Here is a 21,427-nt window from a genome sequence, read left to right as displayed (position 1 = left end):
AAGTCTACCTTCCAGAAGCTTGTCCAATGAATTGGTATGCGTAACTTTCTCATTTGTAATGCTTGTAGTTTCATTTGGAAGTTTTGTCAAACTCAGGGGGAGTATCTAGAAGTATACTCACTTGATCTTAATGTACTCTTTTTCCCTACGATTAGGAGCATTTTTCCCACTGGGTTTTTGCTACCTAACTAGGTTTTAACGAGGCACCCATCCTGGGCTGATCATACCCTTGTGAGCTCTTCTACTTGCGTCCAGAAGACGTATAGTTTTGACTTAATGCAACTTCTCACTTTTCTCCTTAGCCTATGGGCTTTTCTCCCACCTTGGGTTTTGCCATAGTAAGGTTTTGTGAGTTTTACCACTCCTGCATTCTTCCGTCTTTTGAGACTCGCATTCGCTACTTATGCCGACTAAACGAGACGATTTCATCCACTACTTCTACATTTGCCTGAAGATCTGATGCGCCATCTACTTGAGTATTTGCACACTCAAGGGGGAGTGTTGTGACATATGTTCTTATCAATATGTGATTGTGTAAATCCTAAGTAGAGATAAAATAGGAATCCTTTGGGATCTAGAAGATCTTTCCTAATATACTTTGTATTACTTGGAGAGCAAGTTTCTCTCCTCCTAATTACTATAAATAAAGGCACAAGGACTGGGGAATTAACACACAATTCCTCAAACCTATTCTCCATTCTCTCTTCTTCTCTTTGCCGCACCTATCTATTAAATATAGGCCACAACAGTTACACGCTAGTTGACCGTATTTTTATTTATGACCAATCAGAAAAGGTGTGTTGTTCTGTATTTGAATGATGACGTGGCGACAGACATACCAAAACCGTACACGTATGCACTCAAGTCAACTCTGCCAACCGGCGGCGTCTCGACTCGAACGTTCTCTCTCTCTCTCTCTCGCGTCTGTCGTCAAATTTGTTCCATTTCTCTCGAACGTTCCAATCGGATCCCAAAACCGATTCCACTCTCTCGCGTCTGTCGTCAAATTTGTTCCATTTCTCTCGAACGTTCCAATCGGATCCCAAAACCGATTCCACTCTCTCGCGTCTGTTGTCAAATTTGTTCCATTTCTCTCGAACGTTCCAATCGGATCCCAAAACCGATTCCAATCGAGTCCGCCCAAACCCTGACCCGACTCTCCATCATGGAAGGAGGCTCGACTGCCGGCGGAGGCGGTGGCCCGGCGCCGTTTCTGCTGAAGACGTACAACATGGTGGACGATTCCGCGACGGACGAGATCGTGTCGTGGAGCTCGAACAAGAAGAGCTTCGTCGTCTGGAACCCGCCCGAGTTCTCCCGGGTTCTGCTCCCCACCTATTTCAAGCACAACAACTTCTCCAGCTTCATTCGTCAGCTCAATACATACGTAAGCTCCTGCCTCTTAAGATTTTGATTTAGGTGAATTGTTAAATTCTTGAAACCATTGTACATTCCCCCCCCCCCCCAATTTGCTTCTGTTTGGACGCAGCTCGGAGAATTTTCGTGTTTTGGTAATTCTGTGTTTGGGTGATTGGAGATTTAGTCTGTTCTTTGTTTGGATTGTTGCTAGTTTCTACTTCCCTGTTTTCAAGTAGGCTTTTCAGTTTGGAGATTTAGTCTGTTCTTTGTTTGGATTGTTGCTAGTTTCTACTTCCCTGTTTTCAAGTAGGCTTTTCAGTGAAAATGGTGGTTGAGATTTGCATAACAGATAACTTTGGTCCCTGAGATTTAAAATCAATAGAAGTGGTTCCTGAGATTGTCCATCATCCATTATTTTGGTCGTTCCGTTAAAAAACTCCGTTAAGTTGAGTGAATAACACATAACTTTGATCCCTGAGATTTGCATAACACATAATTTTGGTCTCTGAGCTTTGCATAACACATAACTTTGGTCTCTGACATTATCCACCATCCATCATTTTGATCCTTCCATTAAACTTAGGGACCACCTATCGGAGATTTTTAATGGAAGGATCAAAATAATTGATGGTGGACAATCTCAGGGTACTTTTATTGATTTTAAATCTCAAGGGCCAAAGTTATGTGTTATGAAAATCTCAGGAACATTTTGACTAAAAAGCCTTCCAAGTATTAGCAGTTTTAGGACATTGCAGGGCTTTTCGGTTCCTCCTATCTTAGGGAGATGATGTTTTCCTCTAAATGTGCAGACTTGAAAATGGTGGTTGATTGTGGATGTAATTTGTATTTTCTGTTGCTTCCAGTACATTTGTTCGTCATCAAAAATTAAGAAAAACAGAGGGATACTTTAGGTCTGTAGTTTCGATTACGTGGGAGCGCATCCAAAAAGCCCAATGTATATTTCTAAATTCTTGATCGATGAAACTGTTATCAAAATTCTTTGGCACCTCTCTCCTTTCTTTTGTTCCGCTTTTAGAACAATACATTGCTTTGCAATCCGGACTATAAAACCTTTAGCACATTTTTAGTGATACAGATACCAAATGTGCTTCGGCTGCCTATTGAGGTTTTCAAGCAACAAGAGGTTACAGGGAGTGACTGTAGGGTGCGTTTGGTACGCAGACGGGACGGAACGGGATGGGACGGGATGGGACGGAACGGGACGGGACGGGACGGAATGAAGGTGTAATTTTTGAAAAAGACATGGGGTATATTTGTCTTAAAATGGTAAAACATTGTGTTCCACAGACGTGGAACAAACCCGTTCCGGGGGGGCAGGTGGGACGCAAAAACACCCAAAATCTGTCCCGTGGAACAGCCCGTTCCACCCATTTTTGGCGCACCAAACGCGGGACGGAACGCCTCGTCCCGTCCCGTCCCACGTACCAAACGCACCCGTAGTGAACTGGCTTTCAGATACATTGTACAATAATTAAACCATAAGTCCTTCCTTGGTTGTATTTTTTAATGCATGAATTTCAGTATTTTTGGCACTCACCTTCCTTCAGATACATTGTACAATAATTAATGTATCATCTCCAGGTAATCATCATTTTTATATTGTCGGAAGTGACTGTCGATATAATTTAACTTAGTATTTTTGGACATGAATTTGTCGCAGGGATTTCGAAAGAGTGATCCTGAGAGATGGGAATTTGCTAATGAAGACTTCATACAAGATCAGAAGAATCTTCTTAAGAATATCCACCGCAGAAAACCCATTCACAGCCACAGCAATCCTCAAGGTTCTATGGTTGATCCAGAAAGAGCAGCTCTTGATGACGAAATAGAGAAGCTTTCACATGATAAGGACACACTCGAGGCAAGTATTTCAACGTTCAAACAGCAGCAATCTGCAGCTAAGCTTCAGTTGGAAAACTTAGCACAGCGGGTGAGTGGTATGGAACAACGGCAGAAGAATTTGCTGACATTCTTAGATGAGGCTGTTCACAACCCTAATTTTATTGAACACCTCTCTAGAAAAATTGAATCTATGGATTTCTCAGCATATAATAAGAAAAGGCGATTGCCTGACATTGAAAACCTACAACCTGTCGTGGAGAATGGTTTTGTGGATAACCAAAGTAGTTCCAGATCTGAGTTTGGAAATGTTTTCCACCAAGACTTCTCAAGTAAACTTAGACTAGAATTATCACCAGCTGTTTCAGACATGAACTTGGTTTCGCTTAGCACGCAGAGTTCCAATGAAGATGGGGGAAGTTCAACTAGGAAAATATCTGAAGAACTTAAAGGTGCACAGATGAGAACAGAAGGGCTTTTATTTGCACCTGAAACCTTAGAACTTTCAGATACCGGAACATCTTTTGCATTCAAAATGGATTCGTTGTTATTGCTGAAGGCACCAACTGTTGGAAGCCCTATACGTCATTCCTTGCAGCCAGGTTTGCCTTCTAATGAAGAAGGTGATGGTCATATATCCTGCCAGTTAAATCTCACTCTTGCATCTACTCCGTCGCAAGTCAATAATAGTCCTTATTCAGCTGCAGTACCCCAAGGAGGTCAGGATATCAACAAATCTGCAGCATCAGAGCTAAATGACAATGGCAAGGAACCGGATTTAAGAGCCTTTACAAACAAAAATCTAGCTGATGATGACAAACCTAAAACTTCCTCCCAAGAAGCCACACATAACAATCAAGAGCCTGCACTGGTTTCTGTTAGAGTAAACGATGTTTTCTGGGAACAGTTCCTAACTGAAAGACCCGGCTGTTCAGAGAATGAAGAAGCAAGTTCTAATTATAGGGGAAATCCATATGATGAGCAAGATGATGGAAGGTTCGGCCATGGAATGTCCAGAACTGTCAAGGATGCGGAAACACTCACTCTTTAAGTACTGCAGTCGTGGTGAAGCCCTGATCCAGGTTCATGACAAAGCTCTCTCCCATCTCCCTTGATTTGTAAGATTCACATTATATAAGATCTGAAACTTGACATGACATTGCCTGTTATTGGTTGGATAAGTTCATGCCAATATGCAATTAGTTTTTAGTCATCACTGGCTACTGTTCATTGTCATGTTAGCGTATTCTGATAAAGCTGTGTCAGTGTTAGCAGTGTGGTATTGATGCATATGCTGCAACAACACACTTTTAGTGCATGGTTATAGATTTCTAACTGATAAATAGTTGGGCAATTCACAATTTGTCTGACATTAGATTCTGTTTGTGTATCTATCCTTGATGTATCCGTTTCCCGTGCTAAATTTTTGTGTACATTAAGTATCCATATAGAAAAACAAAATATCGATCTCAACCTGAAATTTGGTGTTTTGTGATGATCTGTTAGTTCATACCGAATCAATTTTTTATAGGATATGCTAAAAGCCGATCTTTTAGCCTATAAGTTATATCATAGTTTTCATTTTTATTTTACAGGTCTCTGTTCTACATTCCAACAATCGGAATACATCGATTGTTCAAGCAATCATGCTGACAACTAGTTTATATTCTTGTAAACACCATGCGCTTGGCCCCTTATTCTGTCATCGCCCGCTCTTTAGATTTAATTTGGTTTCCTGATGTGTAGAGATGTATTGAGATTGTGTGAAATCTAATCTGCTTTTTTGGGTATGCTCATTGAGTACCTTTTTTCCCACATTGCTCAAGTTTTCCTCAATTTAGGTTCAATGTTTGGTGTGTTTTCATAAATGGTCAAAATACAATACTGTAGCAACTATATTTATATTACTAGCCGGCTTCGAATCGTGGTAATATGATAGTTATGCAGATTTCTTGTTACTTGATATGGTTTGGTTTGAGGAGCCTCTGGTTACATTGGAGACCTTCGTTTTCATGATTCTAATCCGGTTTAGCCGGTCTTAATGAAATATTGTCTTTCCGATAACAAAAAGAGAATGTTATTATAAGGCATGTTTGATACTCATTTCGTTTTTAGTTTGTCGTTTGATAGCCATTGTCGACACTCCATCTTTTAATGCAGAAGACATTTCAATTATTCAAATGAACAGGTGAGCCCGTCAAAAGTGTTCACAATGGATTAATGGTAGGAAGTTTTAAATACTGTTCATTTTAACGAAAAACTACATTTTCACACTAAAAAGTCAAACCTGGTACTATTCACTTTACTCTTTATTTTGTCTTTATCGTTAAAACTCAAAGTTTTCAAGTTCTTTTCATTAGTTTTCCTTTAAAAGTAACAATTGATTTATTCTTCATACAAATAATCGCAAGATTTTGGACGATCTTCCACCCATCTTTAATTGTTAAGGCTAGACCCAATTCCGAACCAAAAAACCCTTCTACTCATTTTCAGTTTGCCAAGGCTGACCAGTTACGGCCCCAGCCATGTCAATTTTGGGTCCAAACTCAAATTCATGGCGCTGACGTTAGATTGGAGTATGTGGATTCGTCTTTTCAAGGGCGCTTTTATAATTTAGAATAACCTCATGTGTAAGTTAGATTGAGTAAGCGATAGTCGGATCTACACTAGTTTTCTAGTTTGTGCTATTGGTTTCATTTTCCACAGTTGTGAATCATTTGAACTAACAGGTCTGCCACACTTATGAGTAGGAGCAGATGATTGATTAGCCGCCATTGAATGGGATTGACCACTAGGTGTGGCAAACCTACTTTCGAGTGTTGTTCGATGCACGTTAATGGTGTCCCATCCTTCTGGTTCTAAGACAATGGTTCGACATCCGTTAGGCACATCTATCTTTGTATTCTCGTTTGCAACTAGTATATGTGATCAGATCATTTTCGCTAAATCAATAAAAGCATTTAGTATGTTTGAGTAACGTTCTGTTGATCTAATACACGTTGTACTTCAGTTTTAGATTGTGCGGTGCGGAATCTAAATGCAATACCCAATAAATTAATAGAGTGGGTTCACGAGATATTGAATCGCCATTAATTCCTTCGTCCCGACTCCCACATGACATGTCTATGCTAAAACCATGATCATGTCTCATAGCCCATTTAATGAACCCTCCAACCACTTGAATCTCACTTTGCTTTCCTTTCCTTTCCTTTCCTTCCACAGTCCAACGACCATCCACAAAAACAAAGAACCCACAAAACAAAAAAACAAAAAGAAGGAAAAAATGCCCAAACCCACTATAATTTTCTACGTATCCCTCCTTGTAATCCACACCCACTTCCCAATCTGCAATGGGGTTTCACTCAAAGGGAGCGGAATCGAGGCTGCCATGGCGGGAAGAAGTGGCTGCAGCGAGAACCTTGGGGAGTGCTTGACAGAGCCGGAGATGGAGTCAGAGAGCAGCAGGAGGATTCTGGCAATGCAGAAGAAGTACATAAGCTACGGGACTCTCAAGAGGGACTCGGTTCCCTGTGGAACACCAGGGGCTTCCTACTACAACTGTCACGCTGTGGCGGCCAATCCGTACAACAGAGGGTGCGAGGTCATCACGGGATGTGCAAGAGGTAATTGACATCAGAATTCGATATAATTACACGATAGTTGGGAGAGAAATGGAACTAGAAGTGCTTTCATTCAAATCTGGTGATGTTGGATTGTGATGGGGGGTTTTTAGGTGTGATTGTATATTTGAGAACCCATGTTTTGAAATGTTATATACTAGATCATGTACGAATAGCATGATTTTTATGGGAGATCTGATTTTTTTTTACCCTTTTTATGAATGTGGGATTGGTGCTGGTTACATGAATTTTGGGGATTTTGGTTTTAGGGGGGTAAATTTGGCTGATTTTAGGGTTTATTTTATTTTTATAAGTTTCAATGATGGAGAGGTTCTTCACTGTGTCGACATTAGGGGTGAGTTCGGTTTAAATCGGTTCAGGTTTTTGCCAAAATCGAAATTTCGGTTCGGTTCTTTTTTTTTTTTTGTTCGGTTTCGGTTTTTTGTATTTTTTTTTTTCAAAAAATGAAAAACATTGAAATTTTAAATTTTAACATATCCAACACAATCATAACATAAGCATTCTAACTAGAATCAAAGACAATGAAAATAAACATTTAAAGTTGAACTAAAATCATCAATCAAGTTTTTCAAAGTCCAAACTAACAACCTCACAACACAAAAGTCGTACAAATGACTTAGAAAAGTTAAATTGTATGATGTTGTTCAAAGATGAGGGTTGTTTGCTTGTAGCATGTTGACAACTTGATTGGTAAAAGTAATGCGTGGGTGGATTTATTTAGTGTGTGTTGGATTCTTTTCCATCATAAATTACCCAAGTAATCTACCCGAAATAAATATTTATGGATTCTGTTACATGTTATATGAGAGTAGATTTGGAAAAGAAAGCTGGGGCAGAAGTAGACAGTGCTATGGAGATGGATGTAGGTACTTCAAGATGAGGTTTAGTTCCGGAACCTTATATGGGGGATAAATAATAGGTTAGGGTTTAGAGTTTTTATAGGCTTTTTTTAAATATTTTGAGCTTAAATTTTGGCAACACATTGGATTTAGCACATTTTAACTTACAAATTGGATTTAAAAAATAATACCCAAAACAAATAATTAAATAAAAAATTTAATTTAATTAATTCGGTTTGGTTCGGTTTCTAGATCACTAAAACCGAACAGAACCAAAAGAATTCGGTTCGGTTCGGTTTTTTTGTTCGGTTTGGTTTTTTCGGTTTCGGTTCGGTTTGGTTTTCGATTTTTTTCGGTTTTCGGTTTTTTGAACCCACCCCTAGTCAACATAATACAATTGATTAGAAATTTGTAAAAAAAAAAAACTTTGAACAATTGTATTATCGACGCTTAATGTATCGAACTCTGTTCCAGTACACTGAAGAATCTCCCCCAATGATAGATGTTCTTGTGTGAGGGATAATATTATGCATGATTGATTGGCCATACTAGTGCAAGCATTTTTTCCAATGCAACTTTGCTCATCTTTTGGAGAGACAATAAACCCCAAAAGAGAGATTAGATTGATGAATTTCAAGTTCTAGAATAAAAAAGGTTAACGATGCAGAAATGGTTAATAATAGTAGACTAGTTAGTGGGGTATCAGTAGATAGAGAAATGAAAATGAGAAAATGATTTTTGTACACCTTTTTTTTATTCTGCACGTCTTTTTTTTCTTTTTCTTTTTTTAACCTTTGAATTGAATAAACTAAAAAAATATCAAGGGATAAAAACAAGAGCAAAAGTGCAGACGGAGTAAACGGAAGTGTGAAAATCACTTACCAAATGAAAATATGCAAGAGAGAGCTAGGTGGGTGGGGGTGCTTAACAAATAACAGTGCATATTGGTGTTGGATATTCTGACACGCCTGGCCCTGATATCCTCCAAACACCAGGGTAGGCACGTGCTGGCCAACACCCGAAGGTGATGAAGCCATACTAATATGCATGAGAACCAATGAATATATACAAGATTTATAAATTTATATATAATTAATATGCAAATGAGGACCGTGTTCAAAGCATACAACTAATCTAGAACACTAAAAAGAAATAATATAAAATTGAATGAACAAAGGAATGGGTTCTACACCGAGAGGACTCGAAGATGCTGATGCGAAGTGTCTTGACGCCGGGATTGTACGCCTTAATTCTATGTCCTGAGGGGGCGCAAACAAAACATGAGTGGACCAAGTTGATATATAAGTAATCCTGAAACAGTTATTCATCAACGTACTAACCCCCCAAAGTTTATGAAAACTTAATAGTATAATATATAATAAGTTTTCCAAAAACCCTAGTATGTCATAAAATCTTTCATAAAACATATATCATATATAGTGTACTAAATAGTGGTATCATAATCGCTTGAAGGCAGGACATTCACCTGTAGGCAGGACATACGCCCGTAGGCAGAACATACGCTCGTAGGCAGAACAATGACCACTAAATAAGCACAAAAACATTGAATATAATTTTTCCAACAGCAGTACATATATCTCAATGGAGCTCAGTAGCCCAAACATCATATCTCAAAACATCTTCATAGTATGTAGTCATCCATCATATATACTACAAAGAATATGAAATCGATAAAGCATGGTATTCCAAAATATTCTCAGTAAAGCACGATATCTCATAAGAAGTAAAATCTAATTTACTCATAAAATGTTTCATAAAACGTAACCATTAAATCATGATGTTCATGTATGCATTTCTAATAGCAAAATTATGCATTTTGGAAGGGGTCCACTCATAAATACTTCGCCATCGAAGAGCCATGCAAACTAGCAAAGACGGAAACGCCATAATAAATGTACCTAAGCACATAAAGGGTCAAATTAATAAAACTATACACAAACAATTGAATTTCAGGAAACGGACGTCATAAACCGATTCAGGACGTCAAAAAACATAAGGGGGGACCTCGGGTACCCCTACACGCTACCACACGCGCCATTTTGGGTCACCGAAAAAGTCGCCGGCTCTGGTGGAGGCGCGTGGTCCACGCGCCAGGCAAGGCAGGCACCCACGCGCGGCTTGAGATCCTAGGATCCGACTGGGTCGGGCCAGATCCAGGTCTGGGTTTGGGCTTGGGCTTAATAAGTTTCAGGGTTTAATTTAATAGGCCTGGGCTTCACAACTGGGCCTGGTTCCATGGCCCAAAGGCTGGGGTTCCATTTGGGTTTTGGGCTCAGGGAAAATGGTTCGGCTCCCTAGGGTTTGGGCTTAGGTTTATTGGGTTAAAGGTCTGAGTTAAAACAGCCGAAAGGCTTGGGTTCAATGGGTTTGGGTTCAGGGCTACCGAGTCGAGTTAACCCGATTTTCAGCCCGGATTTGCGAAAGAGGAAGCCGGAGCTTCCCGAGCTCCGTTCAACTCTGATACACAACCCTAGGATACGATTTACCTACCAAAATGAAGCTTAACGAGTGTAGATTAGGATTTTACCTTTTGTTTCACAAGTGGTGGTCGGGGTTGGTCAGAAATATGCTCTTAGTGTAATGCATTGAAGTTCAAAGTTGAATATATCTTATACACAAAGTTTGGGCTTCCAGTATCCAAACAAAACAGTGACTTGAACAGCAAGCAACAAGTAGTAGCCAAGTCAACTACTACAAAGACTAGTAAACAAATTCGGATTTTAAGGAAGGCTTTTTATTTAAAATGGTCCTTAAGATTGTATAACTCACAGTTTGATACCTGATAGTGAAATTGATAGAAGAGATCTCTGAGTTTGTCTATTGTAAATCATTTTGTTTATTCCGTGAAAAGTTTGTCAACATTTTCGTTACGTAAAGGGGTTGGTTTTACAAAATACCCTTAAAATAGTGACCACATGGTCATCTATCCATTTTCATTGTCAGGTAAAAAAAGTAAAGAGTTATGTTAATCTCAACGACCATTTTGAATAAAGTCTTCCATAAAATCCGAGTTTGTTTACAAGTTTTTGTAGCAGTATGCTTGGGTGCTACTTGTTGCTTGCTATTCAAGTTACTGTTTTATGTGGATATTGGAAGCCCAAACTTTGCGCATAAGGTATAACCAAGGAAGAAAATATCGGAAATATTGGTAGTCCGAAAACACGGAAATATCGATGGAAATATCGGGATAATATCGATATCGATAAAAATTACATGGAAACCACGGAAATTGTAAGAAAAACTTGGAAATTTTTATTGAAACTTTGCATGATGTTTGTTTAGTCAATTATCTATTAGTTTATCATAAAAAATTGGAAGGAAATGCATTGCATGATGGATTTAACATTATCAAGTTGATTATATAGCGAGCTGGCAAACATTGTGAGTGTAGAAAATATGTAGTAATTAATGAAAGAAGTTTAAACACACCATAATCATTTATATATAATGACTTAGTACAATATTTTACACTTTATACATGGCATGGTAAGATACATGAGTTACACAAACAACGGGAAATTAATGAGAAAGCCCTTCCCAAAACGTCAGCACCCGCTTTTTTGACCACACTAATCCAACGGCTCAATACCATTGATAGCCTTAAAAAGAAAAAGAATTGTTTGGTCTTAAAAAGAAAAAGAAAAGAAAATATTATATTATAAGAATATATTATAGTATTGTTTTAAAAGATAGATAGTTTAAGGGGTAAAAATAGAATGACAGTTTAATCTTTTGCTGGAAAAGACGTCGTGATCTAGTTGAGTAATCCAAATAAGAAGAGGATACAAGCCAGATCTAGAAATGTCAATCACAATTACTTCATTTATTTACCAAAAAACCAAAAAAAAAAATTGTTTTAAAACAGAACAAATAATATAATGTTATCTTAATCATTTCTATAATATATTTATTGGACCAAAGCAATAACAATAGGAAGAGGGATTCACAAGATCTTGTTCCTGCCTCTCTTTGTCCAACTTTAATAGGGGTAATTATTTTTTGTTTTTTTTAATTATGTGGGTGGTAGACTTTCACACAAAACTAGGCTTTTTTTCCACTTTCCCGATTTCCCTGCCTAATTTCTATCAATCATCTCAACTTCTCTGTTTAACCTTCTATCTTCTTCTCTTCTGATCCCTCCTTCTAACCCTCCATGTCTACTCCGCACATCTTCCTTTATCACTCCCTCTAAGCCACCATGGTAATTCTCCATTTTCAAGCACAACACATCTCACGAACACACACACACACTCACCCGCCGTTCGTCTCTTCCCAGCTCCGCCGCACAATTCCACCACCACCATGGGTGCGTCCATACAAAGACAGTGAAGAAATCCTCCCGCCAGGTGATCGAGCGCTACTACTCGAACATGACCCTGGACTTCCACACCAACAAGAAGATCCTCGAGGAAGTCGCCATCATCCCCTGCACGAAGATCCGTTCTGCGATCTCTTTCGCCGCGACTTCGACAACGACGGGGGAATCGGCGTCGTTGAGGCGCAGATCTTGGGTTTGAGCATGGATTGCAGAGAGATCTGGGCAGCTGGGGGGACGACGCAGCCTCGGCTGCCTTTCCGATGACGGATCCACGACGACTTTTTCGATAATATCGAAAATATCACGATATTATTGATAATATCGTGATATTTTGACGATAATGAGACGGATATGTGGGAAAATATAGGAGCCTCTGAAAAACGATAATATCGGCGAAATATCACCGATATTATCGATATTTAATACCATGGGTATAACCAACTTTGGTAAAAGTCAATTCATTGCAATAGAAATGGAACTAATAAGCATTTCAAAAATATTATTTTGCTCTTCTCACAAATATATTTTTCTTTCTATTTGTACAAAACTTAAAATACAAAATAAAATTTTTAAAATACTAAAAACAATTTTCGAAAAAAAAATTATAAAAAATGTAGTTGGCCTACTGTATTCCTTTTACTTTTTTTACTTTCAAAATACGAACACAAAAATAATTATTTATAGAGAGATGCCCATCACATTCCCATCATCAAACCCCGTGAAAATATCACATAAGATATCGTGCGTTAAACATGATTAAAGTATAATACATGCCCACTAAAGGAATTGGATCCTCTCCTAAGCTCAAGAGCCTTCTTACCAACACACGTGGATCGTTAGATTTTGATCCAACGGCTACAAAGAGAAAGTTTATCTAAAAATTATAATAATTGTAACTATTATATCAAAATTCAACAATCCATATGCGCTGGTCAGCAGGTTCCTGAGCTTGTGCTTAGAAGAGGATCCAATTCCAACTAAATTAATATAATAATAATAATAAGAATAATAGTGGCTGCTTTTCTTATCACCCACCCACCCACTTTCTCAACTCACCCACCCCCGCCGGCAGCAACGCCACCAACAGAAATGTCTCAACTCAAATGAATATTTTGTCTGAGTCGTCCAAGAAACGCAATCTTCACTAAAACATTTAAAAATCCCTACATAAAAAATCAAATAAATATTCAACTACTTCCAACTTCCAAATTCCACAGCTCTCGTAGATTTTCTTGGGTTACCAACAATCCACTACATAATGCAATAAGAAGCGATTTTCGCACTCTCATTTCCTTCCCATGCATCCCCAGGCCCCGTCTGTCTACTTGCAAACGGGAGTGAGTGCAAAAGGAGAAACCGGGCGTGTCAAAATTATTTACCCTAATGCATTCATTATAAATTCACAAACATCAAAAGCAATCGGATGGGTGTGAATTTATGATGGTAAATAAACAAAATGACGGTAAATAGTTTTTTTTTTTTTCTGATCCATTTCTTGGTAGTAAAACGATTGATAACCGGATGCAGCACACAAGTGATGCTGCACCAGAAATTATCCCACACAACCCCCGTCCCATTCCCTTATTCAAGCCCCTAGGTCTTCCATTGAGACCAAAATCATCCCTTTCCCCTCACACATCCCATACCCTCCGAAACCCACCGACACAAACTCCTACAAAATTTAAAAACCTAGAAAATCTACCGCATTTCATCACAAGTGAAAATAATCAAAAGCAAAAAACAACCCGTCGTCCAGATATAGTTTTCTTTTTCTCATTTCTCGTCTCATTGACGACCCCTCTTCAGTACCTGTAGGCAGCTGGCTTGTATGGACCCTCGACCGGCACGCTGATGTAGTCAGCCTGCTCTTTGGTGAGCTTGGTGAGCTTAGCTCCAAGCTTTCCAAGATGAAGGGCAGCAACCTTCTCATCAAGGTGCTTGGGCAAGACATACACCTTCTTCTCGTACTTGCCGGACTTCCTCTCATTCCACAACTCGAGCTGAGCAATCACTTGGTTGGTGAAAGAGCAGGACATCACAAAGCTGGGGTGTCCAGTGGCACAGCCCAAGTTCATGAGACGGCCCTCAGCCAACACAATGATGCCGGACTTGGTCTCGGGGAAGACCCACCTGTCGGTTTGAGGCTTGATGGTGATGCGCTTCACTCCGGGGTATGTCTCAAGACCATGCATGTCAATCTCATTGTCAAAATGACCAATGTTGCAAACAATGGCATTGTTCTTCATCTTCTTCATGTGGTCAACCATGATGATGTCCTTGTTACCGGTGGTGGTAACAAAGATATCGGCCTCAGAGACAACATCCTCAAGGGGAAGAACCTGAAGGCCTTCCATAAGAGCCTGGAGGGCACAGATTGGATCAATCTCAGTCACAACCACGCGGGATCCAGCTTGCTTGAGGGCAGCAGCACAACCCTTTCCGACATCTCCGTATCCACAGACAACTGAAACCTTTCCGGCAATCATAACATCAGTGGCTCTCATCAAACCATCGGGGAGAGAGTGACGGCATCCGTACAAGTTGTCAAACTGTTATGCACAATCACAAAAACGCGAAACCCCATATAAATATGGATCTAATTAGATCTAAAGCAAAACCCAGATAAGATTTACACATAAAAGCAAAAACCCATCGGATCTAAATCAGCAATGCACAAATCCAAGGTCCCAAAAAACTCAGATCTAAATAATATAGCAGAATTGATAGCAAAAAGGAGACCCGAGAGACATACCTTGCTCTTGGTAACAGAGTCGTTGACATTGATGGCGGGGAACAAGAGAGCGCCGCTGGCCTGCATCTGATACAATCTCTTGACGCCGGTGGTGGTCTCCTCCGAGACTCCGACCAACCTGTCCTTCATCTTGTGGTACCTCTTGGGGTCGGTCTTCAAGCCATCTCTGATGATGGTCAGAACGAGCTGGAACTCCTGGTTATCGGTGGAAGACGGGTCGGGGAGAGTCCCGGACTTCGCGAACTCCTCCTCAGCCTTGACTCCCTCGTGGATCAAGAGGGTGGCGTCACCGCCGTCGTCGACGATCAGATCGGGTCCACCACCGGGGCCCCAGTCGAGGGCGCGCTCGGTGCACCACCAGTACTCCTGGAGGGTCTCGCCCTTCCAGGCAAAGACGGCGGCGCTGTCGCGGGCGATGGCGGCGGCTGCGTGGTCCTGGGTGGAGAAAATGTTGCAGGAGCACCAGCGGACCTCGGCGCCGAGGGCGGTGAGGGTTTCGATGAGGACGGCGGTCTGGATGGTCATGTGGAGGGATCCGGTGATGCGGGCCCCCTTGAAGGGTTGGGAGGGTCCGAATTCGGTGCGGCAGGAGACGAGGCCGGGCATTTCGACCTCGGCGAGCTCGATCTCGAGGCGGCCGAAGTCGGCCTGGGACATGTCCTTGACCTTGTACTCGCGGCCGCTGCTACTTTTCTCGACGGAGAGAGCCATTGCGGGTATCAGAGGTGGTAATCTCTCTCACTCTGCAAAACTAGGGCTTGTTTTTGCAAGTGAGGGATCAGTGCGAGGATAGAGGGAGGGATTCAGGGGGTATAAATAGGGAGGGAGGAGGAGATGGACGGTGGAGATTTCGGGGTGGGAGGAGTTGGTGGATCTGGTAAATGAGAGTGAAACGTTATTTGACGTAGTAGACGGAAGATGATGCGGGATCTAATTTTCGTAAATCATGTCTGTTCATTGTCCAGTTTATGTCAACTACTATTTATGTTTATTTTTAAATAATAATGTTTAAAATAATTTTTTATCGCATAATATATGATGAACGAATACGATTCATGAATAGTTAGAATTCTCACATAGAGCATCCGCCGAGGATCGGACTCTTCTTGAATGATGATTCATCGATCGCAGATAAAGGAGGCCATGGATTTTGCTATCTCCAATGGCTAACGTTAACGTTGGTGAGATCATTTATTGAAAATTTATATAATTATTTAAAATTATATAAAATTTAAAAAAAAAATAAAAAATCTTTTTATTATTATAAAACATATAATTTGTTTGTTAATAATTGAATTATTATTTAAATAAGTTAACGTTCTTTTCTTTACTGGTAAGATATCAAATGGCTTGCAAATGTAGTTTAAAAAGTTGATTTATCCAACATTACTTGTCCCCAAAATTATATCTTCGTGTCTTTTTTTACTTATTTTGAGACGTGTTGTATCACTTAATTTCAATTTAACTTTGTCAATATCTGAAAAAGAAAAATGTAAATACTAAAAATAAAAAATTGAAAAGAAAAAAAAAACTAGAAACCACCGAAGTCCGCCCACCCATGCCCATAGCCAGCCACCACCACACACCATCAACGTCAACCCACACTCTCACTCGTTGTCGCTAAATGCATGATGGTCGAGTGGGAGCGATAGTTGGGTATAGTAAACTCTCGACCGATAAGTGATCCGAGCTACGTGACACATGTATGAGTGTGCCTTGGTGGATGATCGTGTACCGTGGACTCGAGTGCACTCAATTGTGTTTGAACAATGTTGGATCTCAATTAACATGAAGATGAATAAAAAATGATTGTTTATTTTAGGAGTAAATTATTATAATTTAATGAACAAAGAAGAAATTGGAAGCAAACTCTGAACTCCCAAGGAGAAGGGAGGAAAACGATTGAAAAGTAAACAAACTACCAAGATCGAATTCATAGCTAATAATAATAAATAAAGGACTAAGCAGTCAAGAAAACCAATTGTTGGATTTAATTGTCACGTAGTATTATTATTTAATGATATTCTTTTAATTTGTAAATTAGAGGTTTTATGTTTGAATAACATGGATAACGAGTTTAAAACTATTTATTATGACTGATTCATGTTGTAGCTTAATTGAATCTCTCTCCTTCTAATGTAATATCGTTGTACAAAAATTCTCTAACTACAATATTTAATATTAAGACATGGTAGATATGTTTGATTTTTGAGTTAAGGCCCATACTAGAAGGGGATACAGAGTTACTTCACGTATCGCTTGACGTAAAGGAGAGAATGGATATGTTTCTGTACTTTGTTGAGTCTTTTTCATGGCTGGTATGGACAATCTAAATTAAAAGGTGAAATGATTGATAGCACATTTTATTTTTTCCTAAGCAACTCTATTTATTTTTTCTCTTGGTTTTATTTTTATTTGTTAAATTTAAAAATTAAAATCAAATAATGGAATATATTGAAGAACAATTTTACAAAAATAAACAATAAGTTGTATATAAGCTACAATTTGATTCCCGCCTTTAGTTCTACCTTACAACAACAACAAAGTATTTTCCCCTTAAGTGGGGTCGGCTACCTTAATTGAAAGAATTTATCTCTATGTATTTTCCATAACGCAATAGTCAATAATGTTTTCCTATAAAAAAATAGTCAATAATGTTTGGACGGTCCAAGCCATGTGGTTTGGGTCCAGTAGATATCGGGTAAAAAGCCCAAGACCAAATACAATGTGATTGGGCCTAATGAAGTTTGGCCCAGACCAAATGAATTCATAATTTTCTTTTCTGTTTAATTAGATAAAACAGAAAAATTCATGGTTTCATGTGATATTTGTGTCGGTTTGGTAAATGTGTACTGTCAGACAGACTGCCAGTGGCGTCACTGTTACGACAACTTGCGTCGGTCGGAGTCGTGGGCCCCACCCATTTTTTTTTATAAAAAAAAAACTTTTTGCCTTCACCGACTGGAACGTTATACTGTCTTTATTTCTTTTTTATTAAGCTCATCAAACAAAATCTTTGACCATCCATGTAATATGGCCCTCTTTCTGCTGGCTCGAACCATATTACAACGTTCCAGAAAAACTTACTTACAACGGGATATTATTTTTATAATGTTCAAAATCGATTAGGCGTTTAATATTTTAGTTTTTATAAGATATAAGTAATTTCCTTGGAATATAGTCTTACTGAAATCCCGATTCCACGAAAGTCTTTCTCAACCGGCTGTAATGGTACTAGCATTAAGACTAAATTTGTAATGGTAATAGCATTAGGGCTAAACGCCCATACATTGCATTCCTCCTAATTTATCATGCTAATCTTACCTTACTTTGGCTCAACTCTCCTTTCAAATGATTTATCTGATGTATGTCTTTGTTGAAAGTAAATTTCACATCGAACAAAAAAAGAATTTTACATTCACATATAAATAGTTAGATTATTTTTCATACTGTCAATTAATTTTATGATAAAACTTCAACTTTTGTCGGTCATACGTCGGTAATATAGAACAATTTTCGCTAGTAGCTGCATTATATGTACACATCTCATTCCCTATTATATACTTTATGAGCTGGAGTTGTAGATCTCATTCCTTTTATACTTTATTTATGTAACGGTCGTACTTTAAGTGAAAAGGGTGGAGCTATCGTGATGAAATTAATGCCAGCTTGGCACACTGTCGGGGGAGAGACGTGGGGACCACTGGCTCTAGATTTTGCATCCGAACGGAAGTAAGCCGTAGATCTGATCTGATGATGTGCTGGAGAGGCATATCGGCATGTGCATGTGGGGTTTATGGAGGTCAGGTCACCGTTTTTATCAAAGGGACTTTGCTCATGTACTCATTTATGTCCTCATCAATAAGAGCAAGCTCTCTTTTCGATTACTACCCGATTTTGCACCGTCGGTTCGTATATTTTACTCGTTAGATTTAGAGAATTTTTATTCAAGTTTTGGTGTATCACCATTACTTAATTAGATCTCATCTGAATCTGCTTTTAAAATGATTGAAAGTGATTTTAGAGAAAATATTTTTTGGATCCAATAGTACTTTAAGTACTTTGTACAATAAGCACCAGTTATATGTTTCTCCCAAAAAGTACGTTAAGTGTTTTTTCCAGGATTTACTAACATTTTTACTAAGAATTGTTTTCAAAAAATATTTTCACCAAAAACATTTTCAGTAATTTAAAAATACATTCAAACAAGTTCTTAAACAACAACAAAAAAACATGTGATCAACTTAGGACGATGCTTCGCTGCTAAAGGTTTCAGCAGGATCTCTTGCTTACACCCAATCCCGGGTGGATACATGTCCAAGTTTTGATCAAAATTTGGACATGTATCCACCTGAGATTGGGTGTAAGCAATAGCTCCTGCTGAAACCTTCAGCAGCCAAGTCTTATTCATCAACTTATATCTATTATATAGTAATATAATTTTAAAATTTATAGAGTCGATTGAGGAAAAAAAATTGTGATGTACCAAATTTTCTTTTCAAATTGTAACGTAATTCAACGGACTTATAATTAAAATGTATTACATTATAAAGACGGTTGGAGATGTTGTTACGTGACTTGCAAAAAAACTCCTCCGATGGCCGGGGGTTGGTGCGTGTTTGGTGAGCTGCGGCCAAAACGGTCCGGCATCTTCCTATCACAGTCCACTATTTTATTTTGTTTTAATTGGAAAAGAAAATTCCACCTGTTCGAATAATCAACTTTAAATGCACACATAAATCCTAATTAATTAAGAAAATAGGTGAGATTTGGTGGTTATAGTCCATCATCCAATGGAAACACCACCCCTCCACAAAGTTAAAAAGGAAAATGTCGACATCTATGGGGTTGGTTTGCATGGTAATTGACCAAGTTGCCCATCACCAACCCACAAAAGCCCAACCTTTTTCTAAACCAAAGTAAACCGGCATCTCACCAACTCCTGCAATGACATGGTGACTACATCATTCCATTTCCTCCATCTTCTTCCTCACAAGAGTGCGGTTTGCTCACCATTTTCAAGTAGTGGTAATACTTATCATTTTACTTATTAGTAAGTCTGACAGTTTCTTACACGACCCATTTACCCAACATGAAAAGACACGAAAATAACAGGTTTTGAATCAACCTATTAACTAGTTGGATCGTTATCGGACCACCCGTTAAGATATCATGTATCAACTCTAGACATTATGCATGATAATATCTTGCTTAACCTGTTAATCCAACACAAAATGACATGACCTATTAACGAATTGGGTTATTGTCTCATATGCTAATATAACAAGTTTGACATGATATGACTCGTTAAGATAATGAATATGACATGGAAGCGATACAAACATGACAAACACGACCTATTTGACAGGCCTACTTATTGTTATTGGATGTGTTTAAATTTTAAGATTTATTTTATCAACTACATAAATATGTCTTGATATTTAAATTCATCCAATGATGATAAATAAACGGGTGAACATCAACATCACTTGGAATTGAAGGTGGCGAACAAAAATGTTCTCACCGCAGAATGAATATTCTTCTTCACAAGTTGGTAGTGAACCACATCACCAACTCCTAAAACCTACTTTTGTCTCAAGGTCCGGTCAAGAATTTAGTCCAAAAGGCAAGTTCCAGTTGAGAGCTATGATCAAAGTTTGAACGTCAATGAAAATGCAATGTGACTCAACAATTATATTGTTTTTTTTGTTTGTTTTAGATCTCTTCTACAATTGTTCTCTATAGAACAAATTCAGCAGTAGAATTCAAGGGCATTTGGTAACCATTTGAACTGTTAGTCTATAAAATACCAACAACGTAACCTAATTTAGTTTGGATAAATTACATTTTATATTCTCATGTTTGGATGCAATTGCAACTTCATACAATATATTTAAAAACACTTCAATTACATACATTTAATTATTACTATTTTTTTAATTTGAATTTCGTACAACTGTTAGAAAATCTGTTAACGAGTTTCTAAAAAGGAAATATCAATCTTAATTTGTAGGAACATACAAAGAAAAGAAAAGAAAAAACCTCGTTGGAATACTATAGAGGTTATTGGAAGTGTGCCATAAAAGCCAGTTATAAGAAGATATTCACAAACATTTCAAATATTAAATTTATTTAGTGTAATTAACATGCAAGGTTATTGTTTATAACTATCTCATTAAGAATTATATGTTTAAACATGAGAGAATATAATCTAAAAAAGTCAGATTCATGAGACATTTCTCTCTCATACAGTCATACTCATATCTAAATGTTCCTAATTGTATCTGTAATGATACGTACATATTATGTCTTCTAATTCAAAAGAGTAATTCATGTCAAGTCATTTGTATGAAGTTACTAAGTATGTAGATGCTAAATGGAGCGTTAGTTCAGTAAACGTGATCAAATGAGAGTTCTTATATGAATGTTTTACTCTTATTATATGTCGAATTAGAAACTCTATAAATCGATGCAATAATGTAATTAATCTTTAAACATGAGGTACTATATCCCCATTGGCTTTTTAGTTTGAGTTGTGTATAACAACTTAAAACAAAAGGCCCGAAGTCCAAAGACAATACAAAAACATCCCAAAACTTTTGGAAATGAAAACGTAATAGAAAATACCCAAATTGAC

At 38.3% G+C, this 21,427-nt stretch overlaps 3 protein-coding genes across 5 annotated transcripts; 2 read left to right on the top strand and 1 right to left on the bottom strand.

The window, feature by feature from the left end:
• The first annotated feature begins 881 nt into the window (after positions 1-881).
• On the top strand, positions 882-5,177 carry LOC126618704 (heat stress transcription factor A-5-like). Of its 3 annotated transcripts, none has more exons than XR_007621816.1 (3): positions 882-1,387; positions 3,041-4,337; positions 4,815-5,177. XR_007621816.1 is itself a non-coding variant. In XM_050286846.1 (3 exons), the coding sequence occupies exons 1-2, from the start codon at positions 1,166-1,168 to the stop codon at positions 4,268-4,270; spliced, it is 1,452 nt and encodes a 483-aa protein (XP_050142803.1). In that variant the 5' UTR covers positions 882-1,165; the 3' UTR covers positions 4,271-4,301; positions 4,815-5,177. The 3 variants fall into 3 exon arrangements, 2 of the variants coding, with proteins under 2 accessions (XP_050142803.1, XP_050142802.1); XM_050286846.1 differs by having other exon boundaries at positions 3,041-4,301; XM_050286845.1 differs by lacking the exon at positions 4,815-5,177 and having other exon boundaries at positions 3,041-4,699.
• A 1,005-nt stretch (positions 5,178-6,182) lies between these two features.
• LOC126618705 (protein RALF-like 24) lies at positions 6,183-7,031 on the top strand. Its single transcript, XM_050286847.1, has one exon. It carries the CDS (start codon positions 6,356-6,358, stop codon positions 6,848-6,850), a length of 495 nt encoding a protein of 164 aa, XP_050142804.1. The 5' UTR covers positions 6,183-6,355; the 3' UTR covers positions 6,851-7,031.
• Positions 7,032-13,495: 6,464 nt separating this feature from the next.
• On the bottom strand, positions 13,496-15,591 carry LOC126618703 (adenosylhomocysteinase-like). The gene is made up of 2 exons (XM_050286844.1): positions 14,791-15,591; positions 13,496-14,587 (listed from the first exon to the last, which is right to left on the bottom strand). The coding sequence occupies exons 1-2, from the start codon at positions 15,499-15,501 to the stop codon at positions 13,841-13,843; spliced, it is 1,458 nt and encodes a 485-aa protein (XP_050142801.1). The 5' UTR covers positions 15,502-15,591; the 3' UTR covers positions 13,496-13,840.
• Between the last annotated feature and the right edge of the window lie 5,836 nt (positions 15,592-21,427).

Source organism: Malus sylvestris, chromosome 4 (genome assembly GCF_916048215.2).
Source record: "Malus sylvestris chromosome 4, drMalSylv7.2, whole genome shotgun sequence".
NCBI classification, from domain to species: Eukaryota; Viridiplantae; Streptophyta; class Magnoliopsida; order Rosales; family Rosaceae; genus Malus; species Malus sylvestris.
Note: the sequence above shows the minus strand (reverse complement) of the source record. Positions and strands in the feature narration are given on the sequence as shown.